Source organism: Clarias gariepinus, chromosome 15 (genome assembly GCF_024256425.1).
Source record: "Clarias gariepinus isolate MV-2021 ecotype Netherlands chromosome 15, CGAR_prim_01v2, whole genome shotgun sequence".
NCBI lineage: Eukaryota > Metazoa > Chordata > Actinopteri > Siluriformes > Clariidae > Clarias > Clarias gariepinus.
Genome location: NC_071114.1, coordinates 28,472,920 through 28,483,769, shown reverse-complemented (window position 1 = coordinate 28,483,769; position 10,850 = coordinate 28,472,920). Strand labels below are relative to the sequence as shown.

The window sequence follows — 10,850 nt, the reverse complement described above, 5'->3', positions numbered from 1 at the left end:
TCTATTTTACTTCTATAGCAATTTTAATAATGGTCATTGTTTCAAGGCAGCTTTACGGAATCAAAGAAATTATGGAAATGAGTTTTTATTTATAAATCATAATGATCAGATTAAGCGAGCTAAGGACGACGGTGGCGAGTAAAAACTCCCTGAGATGATCAAAAGAAACTTTAAGGGGAACCAGACTCAACAAGGAACTCATCCTTAGGAGTTAGGAGGGTGTTTAAGTTCATATGGAGTCCTGTTCATTACTGGAGGCTCAGGTATAAAAACTGTTTACGGGAATTTCAGTCCTGAACTATTGAGTGACTGCAGTCACAAGCGATCAGAGAATAGCTGTCTGCATCAGCCGAGACCAGGAACGTCTTCATGGTCAAGTGGAACTCTCTTTAGTCACCACATGACCAAGGAGAGTTGCACTTGACCATGAAGACGTTCTTTCCAAGCAGACCACGTGGACCTCCATGTAATGAGATCTTGGACTAGAAGTGGGGCACCAGGATGAGTCGAACATGGACAGGGGGACTAAAGCAACTCAGGAGTATCATGTAGTTCAATAGAGGGAGAAGAGAAATAAAGATTATTATTATTATTATTATTATTATTATTATTAATTTGGTTTTTTAGGGGTTTTTTTTTTAATTAGTTTTACATTATTAAATTATTCCTGTTTGTGAATTCACAAAGCATTCATTTAAACATTGATGTAAATCCTCACTTATGAAATCATAGGTTTGTGGAATAGCATGAAATATCCTCATTCATGTCCAAATCTCAAGAATTCACAAATAAACAGCTCAACATGTGGGAAATTATGACCCGATATTGAACTTCCAGTTTAGAAATGAACACAGAACACCCGTTAAAGAAATGATCTGGCTGCGGGATGAAAGTGAGATTGCTCTGCACACATGGTTCCGGCAGCTCCTAGCGTGAACCAGGGAGTTTTGAGCCCCATGACTGAATTGTCCATTCCTTGGAATACTAATCGTAGGCGAAAATATCATCTGTGGCCCCCTGCGTCCTGTGAAACTGTAAGTTGACTTAAATCCCATCCAGCGGATTCTCTCTTAAACCCTTTGGAATGGGAACATTCCTGTTTGAGCGTTTGCTGAAGAATAAATCTTTGGCAGATGAATGTTTTCTGATCCCTGCCCAAAAGGACTTTACGCTATCACGCTCTGATTGGCCTCTTGGTATTTGACAGCAAAAACAAGGTTTCAGTCACAGATGAACGCCACTAAACAAAACAACGAGGACCCACATTATTCTCTTTTTTAAACCGCTGGAAAAGATATAAGGGTGGCTCTGTTACACTATTATATGCTGCAAGGTATTATTGAAGTTCTTGGATATAAACTTAAAAAAAAAAGATTGAGAGCCTGTTCATAAAGTTACACAACATAGTCATATAATTACTACCTTAAAAAGAAAATATTGCAACAACAACAAAAATCTGCATCATAAGGGCAGGGGTAAAATAAATAAATAAATAGATAATTAAAGGAGCACCTCTTACATGCAGTGGGACACACTTCATTATGTTTCCTTGCATAGAGAGGAAACTTACAGGGCAGGGCGAAATGAATACTCTACTGTAAAGGCAACCTACAGGGCACGTCACGCTTTCTGGCATGTAGCTTCTCTTTAGACAGCACTATGTTTTTTTTGGCAGGCCTGTCACTTTAGACGGCGTTACATCATGTTCTTTGGCACGTTAGACACCTATAGAAGATTGCGTCATATATTGTCCACCCAAGAGAGCACTTTGCCATATTTCATGGCACATACAGTAGTGGTGCCTTAAAGGGTACTTTCGTGTTTTTATGCACTTGATCGGGTTTTCTGGTACATAGCAGCAAACACGATAGTGTTAAGGGCACTTAACATCTTCTGGTATGTAAGAGACCATATGAGGCACTGCATTATGCATTCTCTGATGGAAAGACACCCTAGAGGGCATGTCACGTTTTTGGTATAGAAGTCCCCTAGAAAGTGCTTTATCATGTTCTCTGTTATGTGAGACATCCTACTGGGTATTAATCCTATTTCCACCAATGGAAGAGGACTAGAGATGGCACTTTATCATGTTTTCTTGTATACATCGGAACCCTAATGGCACTGCATCACATATTCATCACTGGAAGTGCATCATAGATGGTACTGCATTTGATTTAACCAGGTTAAGGTATCCTAAAGGGCACGTTAACCCATTTTATTCATTGTAAATCCACTGGCTTTGGATCAAGATCCCTAGAGGGCAATGCATCATGTTATATGTACCTCAGGCGCACCCTTCAGAGATTCTCTAGAAAGGCAAGTTGGGGGTGGTTGGGGTCCAGCCTGTATCTTTGAGAGAAGTATTCTTTGTATCTGAGAACTTGATTGTTTTTATCAAAAATGTGTCCTTTATCCTACAAGTGAAAAATAATTGACTGTAAAGAAATGCCTTTGGCAGAATAAAAAAAAGTTTGACCATTTTTTTTTTCATGGATGCCTTAATACAGCATGCACAACATGGGCATGCATAAATATATCCGCAACACTTTTGCTTTACAAATTTATTTAACTATAATTTGAATTATAATAAATAATATCAAATAATTATTTACAGTCTTGTAAACTCGGCATTGGCAACAGTCGTAACAGCAGTTTTTATCATAACCAAAACATGTTGAAATTGGTATTTATGAATAGGTTTATGTCATTGGTTTTGTAATTACCACAAAAATTCATTCAATTCCAAACATATGATATCATCTCGTTTTCTCATTCCAGTAAGAACTACACGTTTCATTACAGGATTGTGTATGAGTATCACGGGCTGAATGTGCTTTGTGTGCTAATCACTGTTTATCATGCTTGTGTAAGGCACACAGTGCTGATTTGGTGAATGAATGGGAACAGCCGGTCTTCTACTCCTTCACACATTAACATCTGCTCTGTCTTCCTTCATCATGCAACCATCTAAAACATCTCAGTTCCCTCTGACATGCATCCAAACATTCCTCTGACTTGCCAAAACGTTGAATTATTGGAATGTATATGATCATATGTTTCTTACTCTCACTCACTCATCGTCTATACCGCTTTATCCTGTATTCAGGGTCACGAGGACCTGGAGCCTATCCCAGGAGGCCTAGGGCACGAGGCAGGGTACACCCTGGACAGGGTGCCAAGCCATTGCAGGACACACACACATATACACTCATTCACACACTACGGGCAATTTGGGAACGCCAATAAGCCTAACATGCATATTTAAACTCCATGCACACAGGGACGGGAATCGAGCCTGGCTGGGAATCGAACCTGGACCCTGGAGGTGCAAGGCGACAGTGCTATGTTTGTTTATAAAAAATGAAAAATAATAATCCACTTCATAGATAAAGAATGATTTTCGCATTGTGATCTTTCCAGATAACTGAACGGCATGCTGTGATTCATTGTCTTTTTCTCTGATGATCTCATGTGCTGATCAGTTTCAGGCTGCCTGTTAGATAAACTCCAATGTGTCTCTCAGGACAAATGATTATGACTTCAGCCATTGAGTGCAAGTCCAACAAACTGATAGACCTCTTTCAGAAAAACACATTTGTTTCATTCTGACGGTCGCAATGGGACTCGCTCTTCCGCTGCAACCCTCTATTCTTGCCGCAGTTGCCTAATCTCCCTCTTCCTGCCACAGCTATATTTGGAGAGCACCGAGAGAGAGAGTATGCATTTTTATGCTCCAGCCCAGATGTTATATTGCAGCCACACCTGCTGAAAGAATGAGCCAGTTGACACGAAGACGAGCTCACATGCTATTAGTCAAGCACAAAATGGCTGCAGGACCATTCTAGTGCTTTTTGTCATTTTGTCTGTTCAGCTGTCATTGTAAATAAAAAACCTTGGCTTCAAGGTCCACTTTCAATGAAACTTTATAGTACTGCAATCTGATTGACCTGATTGTTACATCGCAAAAGTGGAAGTGACATCTGCACACAGCTTCCATCAGAGATAAAGGAACAAACAGGGTTCTTCGTCATGGCTAAGCCACTTTGGTGATAGTAATTGAGATCCATCTCGTCCTCAGGTTATACAGTGCTTTCTGCCGTTTTGATCTTTTTCACATAGCTTTAGGTAAGATTTGTTTATAAGTCTAGTAAGCAGCAAGAGTCAGGCATGTGGAAGTAACAGCACGTTGTTAGACGTGTGTTGTCGTCTTCTTCTGTACCTGCATGCGAGACAGAAATGCCTTGGTAGCGTTTTGTTCCACATCAAAAAGCCCTTTCATATGTGCAGTGCATCTGCAGGAGGGTGAGTATGTGACTCCAGGCGTGTTGAGTTGTGCCACCCCACCCTGTGCCCATGTGCTGCAGTGCGCTCCAAAAGAGTTGTGCTGGGGTGGCGCTGTCCCTTCAGCACCATACCGGCATTTGTGTGAGAGGTGTGTTGTTTTCGTACCACGGTGTAGACCCAGCTCCACAGCACTCCCCTCTAAGCTAGGAGGCACTTTTAAGGGCTATCAGCATTGCCATGTTGTGACCTGAAACAAAATATTCTCCAACAAGACGAACCAACAGTTTTATGACCATTTGAATCTTTTATCTGCCACTGCACAGGAGACTGGTCCGTCACCAATATGAAGTGTCAAGTAATACTTATGCACTTCTACTCCACATTCTATGGTCACATATCTCTGTCTGGCAGGAACAAGTTTTCTGCTTGAGTGAAGAATAATGTTCCTCACTGTTGATGGTCTATGACAGATCTGTGAGTGTCCAGATCTGTCCCAGGGGTGTGCATGGTAAAGGGTGAGGGTTAGATTGAGGTACTGGAGTGCTATCTTTGTCTCCCCTGCCCACTGAACACACAATTGCCCTTTTTAGGTGAGATCTGAGAATGGGAAGCTGAGGAGAAGTTGGAAAAAACGCCGTTGTTAGTCATGGCCAGCTTCCACTTTGCTGTCTGTGAAGGTCTGCTTTCCTGAGTTCTTTGAGGACTTCTGAGAGATGGTGCAGGTGGTTGGCCCAGTTGAAAGAGAGAGAGAGGATAATGAGTGTCCAGGTCTGTTACAGAAAACTGATGATGGTAGTCGAAGGTAAAATGTCCATCAAGTGCTGACTTGGTGAATTAATGAGAACATCCAGGCTTCCACTGCTTCGCACATTAACATCTGTTCTGTCTTCCTTCATCTAAAACATTTCCCATTCCCTCTGACATGCATCCAAACAATCCTCTGGCTTGCCTAAAAATTTAATTATAGGACTGTATAATGATCATATCTTTGTTTAAATAACATTGCATTTGTTACATGGAGCTTCAAAGAAAGTATCTGGTACTGTCAGTAGCCTGAAATTGGACTGACAGCTGTTTTGGGATATGCTTCTATGGTTAGAGCAACTCACCAATACCCATTGTAAGAGCCAACGGGAATATAAAATAAGGCAGGCCAAGCTACTCCACAATGTCATATACTTACAGCAAGAGATAGTCACATAAATTAAGAGACCTGGTTAAGCGGTTAAATCTTGTTACATAGCCTTAGAGGCCCATCAAGCTTTGAAGCCACCATTGATGAGGCTAGAACAGGGTGTGGTGCACTTGTCTACAGGGTGAGAAGTAACTAGGCATTAAAAAATTGGTATGGGTAACGGCCAAAGTATTGAAACTAATTGTACATGTACTTAGTAAATCAGTAAATGTAAATACATAGTATTTACATAGTAAATAGTAAAATCTTTAAAGTTCATTGTGGGGACCCAAACACCTTCTCCTTCGCCCCACAGAAAAAGAAAAAAAAATTACAAAGTGAGATCTGAACTTCTTGGAGACCATCCGTCCATTCAGTGTCCTGGAAAATATTAGTCTAACCATGCAGGCACAGTAAGAGTAAAATGGGGTGGTGCACCATCCTGCATAACTTCACCACTCATGGTGGCATCTTAATTTTGTGCTGAAAAAAGTTGTGCAATAAGGTCAGATGCAAATGTTTAAACTTTAACTGCAAAAACCAGCAGAAACGTAAGCAGATCTTTGGTATGTGTATCCAACTTCAATGCGGCCTCAGGACAGCGGGTGGCATAATCAACAATGACCACCATGCATTCGTGGCCATGGGTTAATTTAAGCAGGAGGCCAAAGAGATCCATCCTGATGCTTTTGAAGGAAATGCTGATTGCGGTTGATGACTATCCGGTTATGTGAATAAGCCAGATGTATTCTTGTGTGTATCTTGGAATGAGGAACCATGAGGTCACCCTCTTTTCCATGCCATTGTGTGTGATAATATAACGGCCCCCTGCTGTTGCACTCTGGACTTCATGATAATGTCCCAGGGAGGGTGTGGGGCTAGGGTCAGCTGTCTGCATTCTCCACCAGTGTAGAACACAGCAGCTGGCACTTGCTAGAGTTTTGTCGATAGAAAAAGTACTCTTTTACCTGAAGTTAAAGCTGAATAAGAGGGAAAGAGAGTGAGAGTGTTGTTGAGGGGAGTAAGGTTGGAAACTGTAAGTGGCAGGTTGGGAGCAGCCATGGCGAGCTGAGCAAGTGCTAAGCTAAACGGACCTGCATGGCAGAATGTCGTCTTCTTGTTTTTTGCTTCAATGAGTCCAAATGGTTTTATTCCCAATCTGCATTTTCTAAATGATTTAAAATAACATTATCCAGAGACTCAGTTATCCATAGCTTTAATAATTATTCAAAGCCCCGGGTCCATTTAGAGTCAAAATTTTCCTCTTCCTTTTAACCTCTGGCCTGTTTATTAGGTACTGTGTCTAAATCAGTTCCTGTAAAGCTGCTTTGTAAAAATACTGTATCTAGTATATAAAAATGCTATACAAATAACATTAAACTGTTACTTTAGTATATAAATTTTAGTGATTACCTCCATGTTTTGACTTTCATATCACCGATGAATGTAAATGTAGAAAATGTAGCAAGTTATATGAAGTTAAATGCATGATATTCATAACAGTTAAGTTTCTTTCAAATTTTTCCAGGCGGCACTGAGCATGAGCATCTCGCGCACGTAGGCATGTCATGTGCACCTGAGCTACAAGTTACCCGACTCTCGTGACACAATGTCTGCTTGTTCATCACTGAAAACAATAAGGCTTGGATCAGGACAGCCATACGACAAGTTCGGTTCCAGCAAGTGTCTTCTTACCTCTAATTAGGCTTAGTCACTATCATGCTAGAACAAAGTAAGATTTGTTCACACCGTGTCAGACAGAGGTAAGTCCAGAATAATACCTAATATCACAATGATACCCTGTAGGGATAAAAAAAAAAAAAAATCATGACTAGGGAGACAGATCTATGAAGCATCTAACTGCTCTTCAAAGTGACAGCTAGAAGTTCATGATCTTTGGGAACGAGTGTACCTTTAAAATTGAACAACCTCAGAAGAAAGACGATCCAAAGCATCTGAAAAAGGTCGAGTTATGTAAGGATTAATCAACAACAGTTCCTGTTATCATCTCAAAGAATTTTATTCTTCTTATACGACAGCAATTAAACATTTTTATTCAAGAAAAATGGATCATACAGATCCGTTTATATAAACAAGTTATTAATTCTTTCCTGTCGTTAATTTACATGTTGTAGCAGCTACAGTATAAACAAATGTTCTTTAACTAGGCCCTCATTATTGTTCTCTTTAAGTTAATAACACACAAACCCTGCATCATGTCATGCTACAGAGAAACCACAATTGATTTTCGTGTATTAGAAAATCCAGTTACATTTCCACCTCTGATTGTTCAAAGCGCTGACACCGGAGACTCCTTACAAAATCGCTAAATAAATATTTCCTCCAAGAAAATGTAAAAAAAAAAATATATATATATATATATATATATATATATATATATATATATATTTATATATATATATATATATTTATATATATACATACATATATATATATATAAATATATATATATATATATGAAAGTTTACTTTCAAAGTCTTTGTGCAACAATAACATTTTAGAGCACGTTACTTTTTTTTTTTTGAGACGCCACTACAGACTGCTAATTGACCGAAAATTAACTGACAACATCTAACCAATCAGAAAGGGGAATTAAACAGTGCCATTTTTCTTATCTGTGGTTTTTGTGTCACAGTTAGAAAAAGAAAATACAATGTTTGACTATTTTTTTGTGTGTCTACAACAGGAACAAGGTTGAATGGTCTGTTTAAAAAAAGCTTATGCTCATAATGGAGTATCTGTAAAACATAAAAAATGAAACTTAAAAATGTCCCCTCACTGCGAATTAAATCTTTGTACTCGGCCGTAAATAATCCTAGTGATGGAACACTTTTAGCACGAGGATGCTCAGACTTTTCAGTGAGAAATAAACACTTGTTACCAGTGTAATAAATCAAGGCAGGATAGAAATGGCCTGCAGGGTGGGCTCAGTCACCGGAGGTCACGTATAATTATTACAAGAGATTAAGAAGAAGTTTTATTTCTTGTTCTGAACAAGTAGCTCACTTTACACGTCCTATGTGAAATATGCAGTAGTCTTAATGCTGCATGGGAAAGTTTACTGCAACGAAGCAGCCTAATAAATTAATACAGATGAAAAAAAAAAAACAAGCACATAACCGCAGTGCTTTGTACAGTGATGGCCAGGAATTGCGGAGACAGTTTCCACAGAAAATTAGGCTGGAAATACAGGATTGAAATGGCCAGTTTGTTACTTCTTATGGAGATCAGAGATATAATAGAAATAAACTTTTAACTTGAACATAATTGGCATTTGGTCCAGTGGATTATTTATTATCAAGTCTAGAAAACAGTGACTTATTTACAGACATTAAAACTCTGTATGGTTACTAATCCAAACCTAGAACTATGTACACACTTGATCAAGGCCATGTTTTTTTTTCTCCCTCCGCATTACAGAATACTTACCCATGAAAGAAAGAGGCATTTCTGTCCAGGAGTAGTGATGTGTACAACTGATACAGTAAATGACTATTTGACATTTACAAAGTGCGAAAAAAATTCTGTAATTTAATGCTATTTTAGTATTTCTTTTTTATTGTGCGAACTACTGAATGTTTTAAAGGCAGCATGAGGACACAAACAGCTGCAAATATTATAAATATTCATCTTAAACTTTATCTAACTAAGAAACTTGATGGCTAAATTTACAAATGGTGTCATGTTGGGTACGTAGTGCACTGCGACAGCCTTACCTGCCCTGCGTAGCGAGCATTTACTGTACAGCCGTATTGCATTCGATTCCACTTGAAGAAGAACATTCTCACCTGGACGGCAAGTAAAAAATGTCAAACTTGTTAAATGTTAAATGTAAGTAACATTATGATGCACAACTACATTTTCGCTGTGTTAGGAATTACATTCAAGTAATTTCATTTATTTCCAAAAAAAAAAAAAGGGTAGCTGAATAGAACCATCAGTGGCGTCACAAAAAACATTGTACATGAGCTTAGCGGCGTCGTTTTTCAAATGCAGAAACAGACACCTGTCAAGTCTGAGCAAACTTTTTTCAGTTTTGTTTCTTAGCAGTGTACAAATCAAACCCGACCCTTTCGAACGGTGTAGTGGTGCACAGATTCTGCATACACAGAGCTCGGCACGGAGCCAGGACTAAGACATCGAGTGAGAAATTGTGTCCGTTCATGTCTTATATAAAAAAAATAATTAAAAAGCCGACATTGAGGAAGCACTTTTCTTGGTCAGTACTGTATGTCTAATAAAACGGTAAAAAAAAAAAAAAAAAAGTTAGGAATACGTGGCTTCGTGTCAGTTAAATGTTAGAATAATGTAAGCTGGGGCATTTTCATCACAAAAATCAATACAACATCCATGAATATACAGAAGTTACACTTTAAAAGCTTAAAAATAACACAAATAATAATTTACACAAAAATCACAAACTGACCTGTTATGCATGGAGACACATTCATGTATTAAAAATCATCACATAAAACATCAACGACTTAAATAGAAAAGTGGATATTCATGTTTTAGTGTGCAAAGTATTTTTTCTGTAGTGTATGCATGTATAAACGGATGTTTTTGTACATAAAGTAATGCTTTTTATCACGCCTTATATTTGCTTAAACGACCTATATATATTTAAGGAGTGCATATCAAAGAAGTAAGTGCAAATAAACTGCTTTGTTATAATTGTGCATCTTAGAAAATGATGCATCGCTCGTCTTTCGCGCTCCTTCTGCAATTTAAGCAGCAAAATCCTCTCCTAACGGACGCGATATTCACGTGTTAATTCCACTCGCAAGTTTTAGTGCGACTGCTTTGTAAGACTGATGAGTTCAGGAGTGTTCAGGCGGAAAAAAACCCAAAAAAAACAGACCCATCTTGATGGGAATCGGGACAGTTCCGTGGAGGATTAGTGTGGCAGTGACTCTGCAGCCTGAGTGCACACTTTGTAGTGATAAAGGGAGAGCGTGTTCCTCTTGTATCTCGCTCTGCTCTTCAGGCACTGAGGGCTTCGCTATGCTCCTACTAACGGCACAGTGAGTCTCCCTGCAGGGAAGGAGACGGTGGAGGGTGAAGGTGGAAGATGTCGGTCGTCGGCCCGTCAAGCGTCCGAGATGCAGCTCTGGATCTTATCCATCCACTGCTGCGCGCTCTGAGCGTTCTCCGCACAGAAGTTATACACCCGCTTAGTCGTCTTAAGCTGGAGAGACAGTGAGAGGTTGGCAAAGTTTTAATTATATGCAATTATTTGATAGAAACTAATGCATGGTTTGTAGAGGAAAATTTCCTTGTGGATGGTTAATACACATACTGTAAAGTGCACCTTATTCTATATATTTCTGTGTAAATACAGCTTATCAAATGTTTATCAAAATTATTCACA

At 39.1% G+C, this 10,850-nt stretch overlaps 1 protein-coding gene across 2 annotated transcripts in view; it reads right to left on the bottom strand.

Annotated features, from left to right (window-relative positions):
• Positions 1 to 7,945: 7,945 nt before the first annotated feature.
• The window catches only part of sbf2 (SET binding factor 2), a 138,207-nt gene continuing 135,302 nt past the window's right edge, over positions 7,946 to 10,850 (bottom strand). For both annotated transcript variants that reach the window (XM_053513038.1, XM_053513039.1), the window contains one exon: positions 7,946 to 10,667. In XM_053513038.1, the coding sequence (XP_053369013.1) occupies positions 10,569 to 10,667 (99 nt within the window). In that variant the 3' untranslated portion in view covers positions 7,946 to 10,568. The remainder of the gene's footprint in view (positions 10,668 to 10,850) is intronic.